Genomic DNA, 17,631 nt, shown 5'->3' on the forward strand with positions numbered 1-17,631 from the left:
AATGGAGTTGTGTGCAGTGTGAACGTCTGTGAGAGACTAAGGAAGGGGAAGATGTTCACCAATAAGTTATCGGCAATTATCTAGGTGGAGTGAAATTTTAGGTAGTGTTTTTTTTTCTTCCTTATATTCTCTCACATTGTTTTAAAATATTAAAATAGGCGTGTAATCATCTTGTGACTATAAAAACAGTATTTTCGTTCTGAAAAAAAAACTTAAACTACTATTTTAGAGGAGAAAAATAAGCTGTATATGATTATGAAAACTATCAGAGACAGATGATTTTTTTTTAAATTAAAGGAGGAATTGAACTCAAATCTAATTTGTCTTGAAACTTAAACTGCAAAACACATGTCCTAATATCATGGTTTACAGGATCCGTGAATGCCAAAGAAGTAAATTAAGAAGTCAGTTGGACAAGTGGTGGGTGTCACAATAGATATTCGTATTATTCAGTTACACAAGTGAGTTGACAAATCACAAGGCCATGTGCCATTTGGTGTTGAGTGGCTCTCACTATGATACAGTATTATTAAAATATGGGCATTATGGTTTTTGGAAGGAAAAAAAGGACACACAAAGACCACACTCTCATCATAGTTTAGTTCATACAGCCAAGAAATAAGACTGGAAACAATCTGGCTTCACTTCATTCTTTTTGCAACATCTGAATATGCATGTTCAATCTCCTGGTCAGCTGGACACGTATTCGTGAACTCATCCCTAGCATAAGCATTGTTCAAGTATCTCCAGATGCCAGTCATTTCAGAAGGAAATTCAAAATCTCTGTATCTCTTGGCCACGATCTGAAAATCAAGAGGAAGTAATCAGCAAAGGAAAAGCCCACTAATGTAGACAATTAGATCAGACAATCCACTCTTTTGAGGTGTGTAATATATTCTCTTTCTCGAGTCCTGATGTATTCTTCCTACAGCCAGCCAGGCTGCCCCAAATTTCACTTCAACTTTGCAACAGGAAAATTCATGAAAGTACTGGGCTCAAAAAAGTGGCTCCACACAATCCTGCCCACCAATTTATCTTAGATAGACCTTGGGATCCACTGGCATGAATTTGGTCTCTACTTCGGTGGACTTCTCCTTGTCTTGCCAGCAGTTTGGGCTTTGTGTGTTCTGCTGCTCTGTTATTTGGTGCCTAAAGATTCATGAGGATCTTCAGTTTAGACTGTGCCTGATTCACTGTGAAGTGCTCTCTTTTCCCTACTTGCTGAGCCTCACTTCCTAAAATCCCAGATATCTGTGTATATTATTCCTACAGATTTCCATCACTCTGTCACTAAACAGATCATCTCATTGTCAGCAAAGGAACACAAATCCCTATCCTCATGGAAATGGTGGATGTGAGGACGGGGCAATTGTGAGTGAACTTCATGGGAAACAACAGTGTGAGATGTTTTCTTTGGCTGGTGGGGTGTCGGTGAGGAATTTGTCAGAAAGGAGAGGATATTCTGTTGGGCACTCTATCAGGTTCCTGGGGCTGCTGTAACAAAGTACTATAACCTGGGTGGCTTAGAACAGAAATTTATTTTCTCGCAGTCCCGGAGGCCAGAATTCTAAGATCAAGGTGTCAGCAGGGCACAGTCCCTCTGGGAGCTCTAGGAAAAAATCTGTTCTCTCCCCAGTTTCTGGGAGTTTCTTGACTTGCAGCAGCATAAGAGCAATCCTCACATGGCATTCTCCCTATGTGTGTCTCTGTGTCCAAATTTCCTTTTTTTATAAGGACACCAGTCCTATTGGATTAGGGGCCCACCCTACTCCAATACAACCCATCTTAACTAATTACATTTACAAAGATCCTATTTCCAAAGAAGGTCATGTTCTGAGGTACTGGGAATTTGGACTTCAATGAAGTCCAAATTATGAATTTGGGGGGATGCAATCCATCCCCTAACAGAGACCCAGCGCTACAAAGGTCAGTTCTGCTTTGTCGCCTCCGTTGTCTGGATGAAGTGGAACATGGGACAAAACAAATTAGAAGATCTTTGGGACCTATTACTCAGATCTTGCAGGCCAGAAGCCACTGATGCAGCAAAACAAGACAATATAACTGTCAGAAACCCTCCTAAATGGTTTGACATCTTTTACCTTAATTCAACCTTATTGCTATTAATGTTAAGAATTCTTTCCTTTTGTTTGCAAAAAGTCAAGGTTAGGGTTAGAGCATCCTCCATTCTGAGGCTCACAGATTAGGCAAGAGGTCACCATGGCTAAAAATGAAGCCCAAGCAATGTACAGTCTCTCTCTTGACTGGTTCAAGGACTGTTTCTTTTCTCTGCTCAGCAGGCACCAAGCAGAATGCCACATCCCTTCTCTCCACTTCCCCTCCCTGTTCCTTCAGATTATCTCCCTCCCCAGAGACCTCAGCCCAAAAGTGATCCGTGTGGGGCTGTTCCCTGATTCTCCTCTCATGGCCCCAGTCCTCAAAGAGGTTTGGTGTTGGGCATTTCAGGACTGTACTATTTACTTTTATAGACATCTGAACTTGGCTAAATATACAGGGAAGCATACACTGGCTCTGTGACACCTCACATCAGACAAAGTTTCTGTCTTTGGATTGGTATTCTGTCCTTTTCTGGTTTTATGAAAGATGAAGCTTTACTCTACTTTTTTCATATTGTTTTTGGTGGGTTTATAAATTCCTTTACTCTCTCATCTTTTATCATAAATTCCTTTAGACCGAGCCTCATTTCCCTTCCGAAGGTGCTCCATCCTGAAAGATTATTAAGCTGTTTGGTATTTTGAGTGCTCAATGGCTTTGAAGAATTTGCTCTCCAGTCTTATATTGGAGCCAGGGACTGCTTTATTTTACTCTGAAGTTTACCCCATCTCCCGAAATTTAAAAAACTCTTTTCTTATAGGAGCTAAACAAGTGGCAATTGACGGTGTATGGCTGGGGCATTTCTCTTGCTCTTCCCCAACCTCCACGACCATATAATGGTCATGGCAATGACTACAACACATCCGCTGAAGGGACTAAACCACACACAGCTACATAAATATCTTGTTGAAAATGGTTTCCAAACAGAGGAGGTTTTGATGAGTTGAGATGCTTTCATTACATTTTAGATGTTGGGAAACTGGCAAAGTTATTGAAAACAACATTCACTTGAGGGCTCAGACACATCTTCAAGGCTTGGATTTCAAGTTAGTATCCTTCAAGCACACTGGGGAAGAGAGAAGAAGAGAAATGGAGCAAGGATTAGGAAAGGAATCGGGAAGGAAGATGAAATGCAGAAATGAAAGGCAAGGCAATGATGAGGAGCAACCGGGGGTAGCTGGTAGCCTGCAGGAGTATCAGCAACACAGATCAGGTGAGCCTAATTTGTAAATTTCTAAATGCCAATGACATACTTTATTAGACCACCGGGTCCTTGATTTGGACTTCCCTGTGTCTTCTTGCCCAACTCCCCTATCCTTCTACCAAGGACCTAGGTTTGGACTTGGTGGAATTTTAATCATAAAGGTGCCCCAGAACAAGGCTTGGCCTTCTTCTTGGGGCCTCTGAGGCTACTGAGGGCCAAGAACATTGCAGTTGTAATAATGATAACAATTAACACCTATAAGTGACGTGAAGGCTGGAATTACCACTGAGAGCAAGCCATAACTCCGGGGGCCAAGTGTAAGGCCATCTACTTCGGAATCCCCCAGGGTCACCCCTGGAAGTTCTGATTTAGGAGACCAGAGTCTGGATGGGGGATTTACAGTTCTAAAAAGCTCCCCAAATAATTCTTATGCCTACTAATGCTGGAGAACCAGTGGTCTAGAGAGCCTTTAAACCCTAAAATATATGATGCATGATGCTGACTTCCCATTCAACTCTCTGGGAAGACACGATGCTAAGCCTGGCAGAGGCCCAGCCAAGGAGCTGCTCCCTAGCTATAGGGGGTCAACACTAAGAGCTGAGAAGACACACCTCTGTCATCCCTATGCAGAGCCATTTCCCCTGCCAACCACCACCAACTGACTGAATTCACACTGCCGTACTCCCAGATTTGGCGCATCGTCTCCAAGCCTCAAGCATAAAAGGCCGGGTATAGTCACGTTGCCCTCAAGTTGTCTTCACATAACTTTTCTTTAGGCTGTGGGGGTAAGACTTGGAACAAGAAGCAGTGAGGATAGAGGGGTGAGAGCCAAGCTCCCAAATGTTTCTTGAGACCACCTGAAGAATACCTGGGAATATCCATGTATCTGAGACTGGGGATTCGACCGCCTCAAACAGAAAAAAAAAAAAAACAAAAAAACAAAAAAAAAACCTGACTTTTTAATTCAGGAGTCTGCATTTTAGATATTTTTGATGTCTGGCCAAAATAAAACAAAGCCTCATTCGCGTATTCAGCACCTGCAGCAGGAGGAACATCAAACCTTTATAATGTGAAGCTTGGGTAAGAGGTTACAGTCGGCTAACGTGAGCTCATCCCCATCCAGGAACTTCCTTCCAGAAACAGTGACGTCCTCGGTGCTGTAGGCATCGATTTCATCAGGCAAAGGGCTATTTAAGTAATTATCCAGCTTCTTCAGGGCCTTCAGCAGGTTCTTTTCATAAACTAGAACACAAAGGCAGAAAATGACTAAGATAAGCCATACAAAGTAGTGTCACCTTTCTCTAGATATCAAGGAAGGAGTCAATCACCTTTCCCTCGTGGCACATGGCTGGGCAGCACCGGGGAATTGGAGGGAAGGATGTAGATTTCTAAGATCTGCACAAAGGACTCACTCCTCCCTGGAAAATAATTCTGCTGTCTACACAACACTGCTCCTTCTTGAACTCATCCACGTATTCAAAAGTATTTATGGGAAGCCCATAAGGAAGTAAGCACTGGCAAGATCGTCATTGAAACTGATTCCCACGGTGCAGCAGGGGATTCCTGGCGGGGATTCTTTTCCCCTCAAAATGTTCTTTTCTGGGCTCCCAATCTCGATCTCCTGAAACCCACGTGCAGATTCAACACTAGAGGTACTTTTTCCTTATTTCTAGATACAGGTCCCTACCCCCAGGGACATTAGTCAGAACTCCCAGGATCTTAGAAGCCACACCAGAGGCTGAGCAAGGGGCACTCTGAGTGGAGAACACTGAAGGGGAAGATGGCAGGTACTCACTCTCGTTTGCATCCTTCTTGGTGTTTTTTATAAATGCGGAGAATTTGGCAAACACATCATTTCCGGCAGAGTTAGAGTCAGGGTGTTGGGTCCCCAGCTTAGGGTACCTTGAAAAATTTAGGATTGGAGTATCACAGGTAAGTAATGTTTGAGTTGGGCTCATTCGAGTGGGGCAGGGCGGGGGGGCGGGGAGGCAGGTCTTTCTCTGAGAGGATATAGAAGAAAAAAAACTTCCCCCTTGAATGTTTTCCTAATCTTTTTATCTCCAAGCTTTGGAAGCAACAGTCTAGGGAGAAAGCACTTGTTCTCATCCTGGCACACCTTGGACCCAGTTGGTCTTAGTTTCCTTTCAAGTAAGACAAAGGTGGTGCACTAGAAGGTTCTCTTCCAGGTCCGGCACTCTGCAACATCCCACGGTAACATGCACACCTTACCTTCCAGCAGTGGACCTAAGAAATGGCCGACCCATTAGACATCGACCCACCTCCTCCCCACTTCCTGTCATCAAACCATAATTGCCAACCTGCAGGTGCAAAGCAGAGAGAACCAGGTCTATCATCACTCAAGGCTTCTGATCTTGCTCTGTGTTTTCTGTGGCACACCACAGTACAGCGAAGGAAGTTAAGTACCGTGGCCACAGAAAACCAAATACACGAAGCCAGGAGCTTTCAAATTGTCTGTGAAGGGGCGCCTGGGTGGCTCAGTCGTTAAGCGTCTGCCTTCGGCTCAGGTCATGATCCAAGGGTCCTGGGATCGAGCCCCGCATCGGGCTCCTTGCTCAGCAGGAAGCCTGCTTCTCCCTCTCCCACTCCCCCTGCTTGTGTTCCCTCTCTCGCTGTGTCTCTCTCTGTCAAATAAATAAATAAAATCTTAAAAAAAAAAAATTGTCTGTGAAGGGGGAAAAGTGGCAATCCAGTTGTGAGTGCTGGTTTTATGAGGCCTACCTCGGGGGAGCCAGTTTCTCCTCTAAGAACTCCTCGATCTTATTCACATCCGTCTTGACTTCACCATCAAAAGTCATAAAGGGAGGGTTTGTTCCAGGAGCCAGATTTTGCAGGTCTGCGGGTTTCCTGGGGTTGGGGGGGGGCGGTAGTGAACAGCAGCTTTTGTAAATAGCTGGCAAGGTGTAGACTCATTTCCAAAGCTTAGCCGGGTCCTCCCCAGTTTACAAGGAGCAACCCTTGAGAATGTCAAAAGTGATCGTGGGTTTTCAAAATGTCCTACTGACAACGAAAGTGTGGCTCTTCTCTGGATGCAGAGGTGAGAGAAAGTGAACTCTCCCCAGTGTCCTCACAGGAGATCTGCACACACAGGCTTTTGAGAGGTTCTCCGCTGACCAGGAACGGGGTGGGGGGGGCAGGTTCCTTATGGTGCCCCCAACTCCTCCCTGATCACGTCTGATCCGATCCTGTCATTACTGATGAGCCCAGACTTGGGCTTCAGTTCAGAGTCCTGATCGAGGATGGATGTGCCACGATATTGCCCGCGGGTCCTAGGAGTGTGTGCGTGTGAGCGTGTGCACCTGTGAGTGTGCCTGAGTTTTGAACGTGTGTGTGTGTTACAGGAGTGGGGGGGAGTATGAGGGTGGGGTGTGAGTGTGGCTGTGAGTTGGGTGTGGGTATGAATGGGTGTGCCAGGAATCAAGTAGAGTTACTTCAATAATGCATCTTACCTCTTCAGGTCCACTGTTGTCACATTAAATATAACGCCCTTTAGCCAGAGAATCATAAAGAGGCGCTGGGAAAACGGGCAATTCCCAATACTCTCACCATCATAACCAGCCTAAGTGGAAAAAGGAATCTTTATCAGAGCCAGCCTCACAATTTTAAGCGCCAGATTCCGCACTGCGTGGGCACAAAACCATTACAGATTTGTGTTAATGGTCATGACGCTGTACATACCCTTCTGGGGCCTTTTCACTGAGCCACTGAGCTCCGCTGGGGTGAGGGTGGGGAAACACAGGGGCGGGCTGCACCGAGCATTTCCTTCTGCCTTCCCACCACTCACCACTTCCTGCCACGCTGGGCCTCTGCACGGCTTCCGCGCAGGGAAAGAGCGGCAAGTGGGAACTCCCTGTGTTACCCAAGGCACACAAGAAAGACATGCTCTTTCCCTTCCTCTGTCTCGAGATCCTCTACAGAAACAACACACCTCTTTCCAGGATGAGCAGGCTTAGAAACACCCCAGCCGACTCTCCCACGGAGATACCAGCCCTCACGGTCTCTGCGGTGCCTGTCTGCAGAATGAGAGGGTTGCCTTATCTGCATCCTAGATCCCTGGACGCTATAAAACTTGGACGCCCCCTCATCTGATTCATGGGGTGGCGGAGAGCTGGGGGGCATTTGTACCGAGAAGGGGGATTATTACACAGTTGGTGTTGAGAGTGGGGAGACTCCTCCCTGGTGACCCAAAGCAGGTCACATCCACACACAGCTCCCCCAAACACAGACACACTCATACTGAACACACGTCCTTCTCGTGGGCTCCTGGCAGAGGAGAAAGGCAGGTGATGGGGAAGGGGGGGGGGCTACACACCCCCTAGGAAATGGAGCAGTAGAATCAAGGCCAACAAAAGAAGCTCCCAAATGTTTCTTTCTCCTGCCATCTTGCCCCAAGCCTCCTGTCTCTGACAAGCTCGTGGCATAAATAAGATGCTGCTGGAAAGGCAGGAAGGCGGCTTAGACATGCTCTTCACATCTCCAGACTGCAAGCATCACACCCAGCCAGACCTCAGTGACAGAAACAGCCACAATTAATCCAGCCGCACATAGTTAGGAGAAGCCGGAGAGGAAAGCACCGTGTCTATAACCAGCCTCACAGGACATGAGGCAGGAAGCGAGCTGCTGGCTTGGGAACTGAAGAAAGGCAAAAAAAGATCCCAAGAAAACTGGACCTTTAGAGAGATTGTGTCCTTAAGTCACCTGAAGGAGTTGTTCTTTCTTTTTAAAGATTTTATTTATTTATTTGACAGACAGAGACAGCGAGAGCAGGAACACAAGCAGGGGGAGTGGGAGAGGGAGAAGCAGACTCCCCACCGAGCAGGGAGCCCGATGTGGGACTCGATCCCAGGACCCTGGGATCATGACCTGAGCCGAAGGCACACGCTTAACGACTGAGCCACCCAGGCGCCCCTGGAGGGGTTGTTAATAATAAGATGTCCTAGAAATTAAGAGGGTAAGACCCCCAGTTTTCAAAAGACTTGATCAGCCTTTTTATAAAAGACACATCCAAATGACCAATAAGCCCATGAAAATGTTCCCAACATCGTTCGGCAGCAGGGCAGTGCAAATTAAAGCCACAAAGAGATCCCACAGCATACCTCCCAAAATGGCTAAAACGAAAAGGTCTGACGATACCAAGTGTGGACAAGGATGCAGAGCAACCGAACTGCCTTTCGCTGCAGTCGAAGGGCAAATGGCACAAGTACTCTGGAGACGTGTTTGGCAGTCATCTACCCAAGTTAAACATAAACCCTACAGCACGCCAATTCCACGCCCGACGGGAGGGAGCACTGAGGTGCACGAGAGACACGGCTGTTGAGAGAAAGAAACCAGACTCATGGGAATTCAAACATAGGCGAACTTCTCTGGGTGACTGGAGTCCGAAGAACAGTTGTCCCTGGAAAGTCAAGTATTATCCGGGAAGGATGGGAGGAAGGCTTCTTGGCAGCAGAAATGTTCTAGATCTCGATCTCCGTGGTGGCTACACAGGTATATTCAAGGGGCAGAGTCTTAGGTTTGGGTTATGTTACTGCATGACTTAAGAAAAAAAAAAAAAGGTAAAAATATGAATTAAAACACTGCAGAGAGTTGGATTCAGTAAATCTTGCCTGGGGCCCAGGAATATGAATTTTTAACAAGCTCTTCCGAGGTGATGTCACACTGGTGGCCAGAGACCCATGAAGGTGGATTTAATGCACATCAAGAGGCACCAACAGACTTCGAGAACTGGATTCAGACTCCTAGAAGTTGCAGGCCCTTGCTGCACACTCGTCTACCCCCACCAACTCTCCAACCCCGGCCCCACCCCCCAGGCAGGTGCTGGCCTGTCAACCCAGCAGGGGGAAGGGGCTGAGGATTCCCCCAGCTGGAGTCTGAACCTTCCCGGGGGCGCTGGAGGGTTGGGGAGGTGTGCAGGCAGGACCCCCCCCCCCCCGCACTGAGTGGGCATTACAACTCCCCTGCAGATGGGCCCTGAAACAGCGCCCTGCTTGACCGCCTGAGGCCATCCCCTGCCCCAGGGTCCACCCCCTCCCGGCCATTCTGAAGGCCACTGGGGCTCCTCCTCACTCCGTTCTGGAGCAAGAAGAGCAGAGCTGAGTTACATAAAACTCCGGGCAGCCGGCTGCAAGGACCCCTCCTAAGTCCCAGTGTTTTCTTAACTGCTGCAGGTTGGGGCAGAATCAAGCCAAGAAGAGGGGGCAGGGCCCGAAAGCACAGGGACAGAAAGCCACATATTTTGGCCAGTCCTGACTTGCTCGCAGCTTCTAAACCTCTTATTTTTAGAGTGGTTACACTAAGCACAGTCAAGTCTAAGATAAATTCTGCAGAGTGGGGCAAGTGTTTCTCTTTCTCCCTTGTCTCTGCAGCCTTGGGAATCCTGTCATAACTCATTCCGTATGTGGCCAAATCCCCACGGAGCCCGTGTGTGTCTGCCACCCCTGGGGCATTGACGAAAGCTCATCTTGACAAAGAACTCCAGGTCTGGGAAGGGGCCTGTCCCCCCCCACCCCCAAATTGTTCTTCGGGCCACCTCCAGAATGCTGGAGAAACTACTTCTCCAGGAAGAATAAAGGGGTTAGGAGCAATCCGTCCTTTCAAAGTGAAACATGCCTTTGCCACCCAGCTCTGCAGACACAGACACTTGGCAACAGGCTCCTTTCTGGAACAGGGACCGGAGACAGACAGGTGGCCGGAGGATGGCGCAGCCGCTTGCAGGCTTAAGGGCGCCAGGAGCTTCGAAGGCAGGGATGAAAGTCACAGCTGCCCTCTGCACGTCCCCCACCATGTGGCCCCAAAACAGGACCATTGCAAGCCAGTGGGGCTGGCAGGCTGGAGGCTGTCCGGCCTTTTCGAGAATGAGCCAGCCGCCCTGGCTGCCAATAAGCAGGATTTACATACGCGGTGTTGCCTCATCTTAAACGGCTTTGAAAACACTTTCCCGTCTCGCGGTCTGTTGTAAATGAGGGGTTCGGGGGAACACATGGAGGGGGTGGAGCACCGAGGATGCCTCGCTGCCGGGCTTGATTACTTTAATGTGCTTTCAGTGCTAGGACACGCCAGCGAAAATAAAGGCGGAGCTAGGCCGTCTCCACAGCCCGGTATTGAGCAACACTGGGAGCGGATGGTCTTGGTCATGTTCATTACCCACTCCTACTCATACGGTAGGAGTGAATAACTGACTCCGTAGCCATAATTGAGATGTTTTATGGTACCAAGTTTTATTTTCCGTTGCTGATAATTCTCCCGGGCTAATTACACTCTGAGCTAAAATTTCTCAGCAGAGTTTCTCAGCCCACGGGGGGAAATTTCTGTATGTATACATTTCTGATAAAAATCAGATGAAGCGGTGTGAGCGATCGGTGTCTTGTTTCCAGTGAAGACCCAGACGCTTGGATAACCCAGAATTGCGTGTCTGCCTTTCAAATGCAACTGTAATTCTCGAAAGGAAAACACAAATGCCTCCGACAGGTTCCGAGGCATTCCTTTTGCCACGGAGAGCAGCTGTGGCCTCGAGGGCACTGTAATTCTGTGGGTCCCGGCCTGTGCCCACCTGCGCTGCACAGAGCCCCCTGGGCCCGAGGCCGAAGGGTCCTCATGTCACCACAGAGCCTGGCGTCCCTCCTCACCTCAGGCCTCTTCAAACTGGAGCCTCTCCCATTTACCCTCTGCACACTCAAGCCATTCAGAATTTGTGGGGAAAATACATTTTTTTTTTTTCAAATTTCCTTTCACTGCTTTTTGCTTCAGGCAGATGACCTCTCCAGCGCTGTACTGGGGTTACAGGGAAGAGGCACGACCCCCACCCCCAGCTTCCACTAAAATGCCTCCTGCCCTGCCACTGCCTTTGAGGGACCAAATGGACCCCTGGCATCCCGGTCCAGACCTGACACTGGGGTGACAACCTCCCTCAAGGTATTTTTGGCAGCTCCTCAGCACCGTTCCCTCTCCTTTCTGTCAGAGCAGGCCACACACCCACCACCTTGATTCTCCAACTATTTGTCTCTACCTTCTTTCTAGAAAATTCTATGGGGGCCTAAAAGTTAAACTTTTCTGTAAAGTAAGCCCTTTTCCCCTCCTCTACCCAGATGTAAAATGAAAGACAACGGGGACAGGCAGAGGGAAGATAGAGGAAGAGGCAATCAATCACTAATATTCTCATTGTCCCTTAGCTGATAGCTGGCTTTCACCCAAGGGGGTAGGACAGCATCCCGCGCGCAGGGAGGTATTCCAGACCCCACAGGAAACCAGGAGGGACGTGGGGGCGAACAGCTCATTTGGCTCGTCACAGGGATTGGGAGAAAATCAGAGAGTCACGACAGGCTGTCCTGTTTCCAGCGTGCTGGAGGCACCCAGGCCAAACACAAACAGTAGCTGACCAGGGTGGGCAGGAGGCAGAAGGCTGCGTGTGACGTGGGAGGCCGCGGGCAACCCCCTCGCAGGTTCAGCGTGTCTATACTGGCTGGATGTCTCCACGGAGGCCGGGGCTCCCTTCCTGACACCTGACTCTGGGGTCTGATGAACACCTCTCACGGTACCTGAAGACCCAACAGTTATCGACCACCGACGTGGGGCGCCTGGAATCCCCGGGGCTCGCAACAGAGAAATGTGGGAGCTCTGACTGCTCCCCGTGCCGCCCAGACTGCACCCACCCTGTCTCTGCACCTGCCATTTGGAGCAGGTGAGGACTGGGAGACTGTGCCACCCCAGGAAGAAGGCCTTGTGGGGAGCAGTAGAAAGGTGGGGGCAATCCTCCTGGGTCTCTTCCGGCTCCCATTTGGAAGCAGGTCGCTCTAACCCTCAGAACGGGGGTGTCTGGAGGAAGGGACCCATCTTCATTCGTCAGGGCCACTCCCATCAGCCCTGGCAGAGTTCCTGGTACACAGGAAAATGACCAGAAGCCTGAGTCCAGTGGCTTCCACACACCTGGAGCCTGGCTGGCCACAGAAAGTGCCTTCCAGCCCCTCCCCACTCCTTCTTTTCTGGGCCAGCTTCCATGAACTTTTCCCTTTCAGAAGCTCCAAATTCTTCCTACTAAGATATCAGCCATGGAGGGTGACAGTTAACAGCGGGGAAGAGAAGAGACGGGGCTGGAGGAAGGGGCCTGGAGAGAGGGAAGTTGCGGGGGGGAGAGGGAGATGGGGGGAAGGCCTGAGTTACAGGTTATAAAGTCTTCCCCAAGCCTCTTGAATCTAATGGTTTGACCTCAAATGCAATATTTAAGTAGACCTGAGACGTCCTGATTTTGAGTGATTCTGTAAATTTTTAAAAAAATGTATAATTCTTTCCATTTGCCTGATAAATGGAAGTTTCTATGTTGAGGCAGCATGGTCAAGGGGAATAAGCGTAGGCCTTGCAGCCCGGGAGAGCCGGTGCAAACTCTGGCCCCACTACCGACTAGTGTGTGACCTTGGGCAATTCACGTGTTCTCCCTGAGCCTCAGTTTCTCCATTTTAAAAACAGGGATAAGGAGAGCCACGCCTTGCAGGATCTTGGTGTGATACACCTGGGTCTCCCAGGCACCCAATAAAAGTAGGTTATTATTGTCATTATCCCCCATCAGCAGCATCAACATCATTACTCCACCAAACGGGAGCGCACCAGAACAGACAATTATGGAATTGAGGGAACTTTTTAACAAGGCTCAATTAGTGTGATTTTCGTGCCAAACTGTATAGCCCTTAAAAAGCCACAGATCCCCCCCCGCCGCCCAAAAGTAACGCCTCCTATATCTATTCCAAGTGAAAATTAACAACCGAGGTCGTTTTCTTAATTGCAAAAGCAAACACATCTTCAGCCAGGAGCCAAAAAAGGGCAGGGCCTGGGCTCGCATTCATGTCTGGGAGCTACACCAGCCTCTTGGGGAAAAGTCCAGAGGAAAGAACATCTGGACAGCTCGTGCCCACCTTGACTGATGGCAAGCGAGACAAGCCCCAGGGGACTGCTTTCTTCCCAGGAAATGGCACCAAAGGCCCCTGCTTGTAAAAGTGAAGGGGATCTCCTCTGACTTTTGCCATTTGCGCTAAGGGACCCTGACCGGTTGTGAGCTGTCTTGTGTCCACTGTCACTGGGGGAGAGTGAAATGCACGTTGTGGAAGAGTCCCCAACAGGATTTGAAGGTCTACACGCCAGACCTGCAGATCCACATGAAGAAAGATTATTACAACCAAGGAGGAGAGAAATAAATTAACTGATCCCTTTCTTGTCGAATGAGAATGTTTTTGAAGGAAATGCCTCCAAAACCAGTGATTTTTCAAAGCAAAGAGTCATTGAATACCTGCTCTAATTTTAAATATGTTTCTAAACCACTGACAGCCATTAATTGGATTTAATCCTCTCAAACTCTTGTAAGATGCCTTAGAACTACTCCCATTTTACAGATGGAGAAAACTGAGGCTCAGAGAAGCTAAGCAACTTGCCCAAAGACACAGACAGGACTGGGTGCATAAAGATTTCTCTTATTCTCCCAAATGGAATCCAGTTAATGGTCCCAGCTTCTTTCCGGTCCTCAAGGCGGAAACCAGAGTCTTTACCTGAACATCAGTCTGTCCCCAGCACAACAAGGGTCTCAGAGCCTCCCACCCAAATTCCTGCAGCACTCTCCTGCTGGGTCTCCCAGCCTAAGGTTGCTAGCCCCTCTGATCTTTTCTAAATCCTGGACCATCCAGATAAGACGCCATTTTCCTTATATCTTAGATCATTCAGCTGGAATGTTGTTCAAATGCAAATCCAAATGAGGCTGCTCTCCAGACAGTGTGACCAAGGCAAAGTACCTCCCGTTCAGGGCCCCAGGGTCCTCATTTACAATGGAGGGATAACAGTACCTACCTTTCCGAGTTGGGCGAGAATTCATTAGATATTACAAAGAACAATGCCTGATACCCAGAAACATTTGATCAACTGTTGCACCTTCCCTCCTTCTTTCCTCTCCTTTTGTGAAACTGAATGAAGGAAACCTCATTTAAAGTTCTCCTGCCCAACCAACTCCACAGCAGACCCAACAGAAAGAAGCATCCCCTGCATCTTCCAACAGGAAGAAGCCAGCTTTGCTATCCCAGCAGGACGAAGGAAGATTTTCTCTTCACCCGGCAATGGCCTGGCCCATGAGAGACAGTCGCAGCTCAGCCAATGAGAAACCGTCACCTGCTCAAGCTCTCACTTTTCTCCAACAGACTTTCATTCAAAGCAGCCCCTCCAAGTCCCTCCGTTCTCTCTAAAGTACCATTCCTCTCCTTTGGGCTCTGGACTTACCTACCGTTTTGCCATAGCTTGCACGTCCCAAATTTCGATCCCTCTGCCATTCCCCAACATACCCAGCTTTCCTGGTGAAATAACTGGCTGTTTTGCTTTCGAGGTTGATACTTTATAGGCCAGTTAACCCAGTTATTCTCCTCAAATGCTGTTCTCTCTCTGGCCAATTGCTGTGTCCTTAATTATCCCATGTCACCCTCCTACAAGACCTTTTGTCCACCTCGCTACCATCTAACTGCTGCCTCCAGACCAGTAAGTGAGCGCTCCCCTTCTAGATCCCTTTCTGTGACTGTCCGCTGGGCATTGCTTTTGCCCTTTGCTGAATTCTGCTCGCAATACAGACGGCTCCGCCTGGCTTAGCACCAAATTGTTGACTAATTGTTTCCTGTTAGTTGCATTCCTTCATGGCAGACCGTGTCAGCCTTCTGAGCCGGACAGGGGGTTGTCTGCTCCCTTGTAGTGTCTGTAACACGTTCATCTCCTGCCTAACCGCCTGACAGCGTCCACAGCACTGAGCCAGGCCCGCGCGAGTCACTTTACAAAAACTCATATGGTGGATCAAATGGCCACTGTCCTGCAAAGTTCTAGCAATTCCTCATCAGCTATAGTTCCTTGAAAGCCAGTGAAACCCCACCTTCTCCCTGAGGAGAACATCCACCACACCCAGCAGTGTGGCCAGCCTCATCTGCCCTCAAGCATCTCCCCAGTCGGCCTGTCCCGGGGCACCTTTCCCCACCCGCCCAAAATGACTATCTCTGGGTAACAAACTCATCCTGGTCTGATTTTAAAGCTGGAAATTCTGCATCGCCCTCCCCCAGGCCCTAGGCAAATTGGAACAGCTGGTCACCATACCATCTGCCCAGATGAGAGCCTTATTTTTTTAAGGGAGGAAAAACATAATAAATGTCCTCCTAGATTACCTAGAAGCAGGGCTTTGCTCCTCCCTAACCAGAACATCAGCATAGATTAGTGTAACGACCGATCAGATTAGGTAGCTGATACCTTGAGTGTTCAGAACTATCCGGTGCCCTGGAAGAGCAGACAATATACAGAGGGTGAGGTCAGCAGGGGTCCGGGAAGGAGGTAGGAATTACTACGCCCAGCTTGGCAAACTCCCCAAGTTACGCAGCACCAGCTAATAAAAGGACAGCCCTAACCTTCCCAGCGGCTAGGGGAGCCCTTGGGAAAGAAAAGCAGTTAAAAATCAGTGGTGGGGTTCGGGTGGCAAACCTACCCTAGAATCGCCCAACTCTGGGTGTGATGGATGCTCTAGATCAAAGGGAACCACAGACCCTGGAACCCAGAACCATGGGCCAGGAACCAGGATCTCCAAGGCCACAATTTCTCTCGAATCCTCCCTATTACCCCTGGGATTAAAAGGAACAGCAAGAACCTCCATCCCAGTCAAGTAGGAAAACTTTCCGGGTACCCCCTACGTCAGAAGCCACTGGGGAGAAAGTCTGCCTCACGGGAATTTGGAGTTGATAGATCGGTACTGATTAGGAAGTGTTACCTTAGAATTTATCTCCCATCTGTCAATCCAACAAGAAGACACGTAATTAAGATGCATCTTCTCAAAATTATTCACCTGAGTCCTTAAGAGGATCACAGATCTCAGTTCTTTTCCAAGGGTCATTGAGAACAGAAGGGCTATGTTGTCAAACAGTGATGATGAAGACAACTAAGAATTAGCATTTACACTCCACCACTCATCGTTCTAAACACTTCACTTAAATCAACTCAGTCCTGACAGCAACCCTATTAGATGTAGGTACTATTACTAGCTCCATTTATAGGTGAGAAAACTAAGACACAGAGAGGGAGAGTAACTTGCCCAAGGTCACCCAGCAGGACTTGAACCCAGGAATCAACCAGAGTCCATCTTCTTCATCCTACTCTGGACACCGGCTTATGTTTAAATGGAACTCCAGCAAGGTCCTTCCTCAGAGTAAAGGCCTGCTTCTTGGTTTTACCACCATCTCTTTCAGTAAGGATGGGAGGTGGCTCGGGGAATCCATAATCATAATAAAATGCATATTACAAGCAGATGCAAAGGACAAACAGTGGTTGGGACAGAAAATGGAGCTGGGTTAAGGCTACCAAAAATGCATACCCTGTGTGCCAGGGCAGGGATAGAGGCAGAGGGGAGAAGACATTTGACAGTCCTGGAAACATCTTGGTGGCCAAGTGGGCTGGGGGGGGGGTGCCCTCTGGCCACGTGCTACATATTCTGTTCCCTCTCTAAGAAACTTTTGCTAGAACTCGAGGTGACAATGAGTTTGACATTGCGCCTCCAGCCCCACAGCTGGAACACAAACAGTCCTTCTGCCCAATCAACACCAGAACCCCCCTACCCCCATCCAGGGCTGGCATCTGCCGGCAGAAACTAGGGAGTCCTGCAAAGCCATGCACCTTCGCAGACGGTCCCACCTCATCTTCCGGCAGGGCAGGCAAGGCCAAAGTGCTCCTTGACAAGATCCTGTCGATTCCACTGGAATCCACTCCATCACAGACCATGTAGCATGCCCCATGCCATACGGCTAAAAGAGTTTGGATCTGGAATTTTCTTAAGGCAGATAACAACCAAATGCCTGATCTTGGCCACGAACAGCCTTCATTACAAACCTGCAGAGAGCCCTAAGCACGAAGCAAGACCGTTTCCTGCTGCAGCCCAAGGACCTTCAGACTTGCTCTTCTCACTGGAGAATCTGAGAAGGCATGGGTTAAGGACCAGGAGGGCAACCTCAGAAGCAGACAGGAAAGTACCCACCAACCAACTTTCCAAGTAGGTCTACTCTTGACCACAACTCGCTCTGGCCATGGCCCGGGGCAATGGTGACAGGAGGTGAAGCATAAACACGACGATGACTTACTGGTGCACATGGACAGAATAACGGCCCCATGTTATGTTACCTTCCATGGCAGAGAGAGCTCTGCCATTGCGATCAAGGCTGTGGCTTCGAGATGGAGAAGTGATCCTGGATTACCAGGTGGGCCCAATCTGATTACACAGGTCCTTGCAAGATATGGCATGTGACTGGTCAGCAAAG

General features: G+C 48.8%; 1 protein-coding gene across 1 annotated transcript in view; it reads right to left on the minus strand.

Annotated features, from left to right (window-relative positions):
- Window positions 1-303: 303 nt before the first annotated feature.
- CLIC6 (chloride intracellular channel 6) overlaps window positions 304-17,631 on the minus strand; it is a 40,153-nt gene continuing 22,825 nt past the window's right edge. Inside the window, exons 2-6 of the mRNA XM_025867555.2 lie at window positions 6,784-6,893; window positions 6,056-6,181; window positions 5,112-5,218; window positions 4,377-4,558; window positions 304-803 (exon numbers count right to left, since the gene is read on the minus strand). Of these exons, the coding sequence (XP_025723340.1) occupies window positions 642-803; window positions 4,377-4,558; window positions 5,112-5,218; window positions 6,056-6,181; window positions 6,784-6,893 (687 nt within the window). The 3' untranslated portion in view covers window positions 304-641. The remainder of the gene's footprint in view (window positions 804-4,376; window positions 4,559-5,111; window positions 5,219-6,055; window positions 6,182-6,783; window positions 6,894-17,631) is intronic.

The sequence above is a fragment of the Callorhinus ursinus genome, unplaced genomic scaffold (assembly GCF_003265705.2).
Source record: "Callorhinus ursinus isolate GAN/ISIS: 27379988/994484 unplaced genomic scaffold, GSC_fseal_2.0 scaffold1, whole genome shotgun sequence".
Taxonomy (NCBI): Eukaryota; Metazoa; Chordata; class Mammalia; order Carnivora; family Otariidae; genus Callorhinus; species Callorhinus ursinus.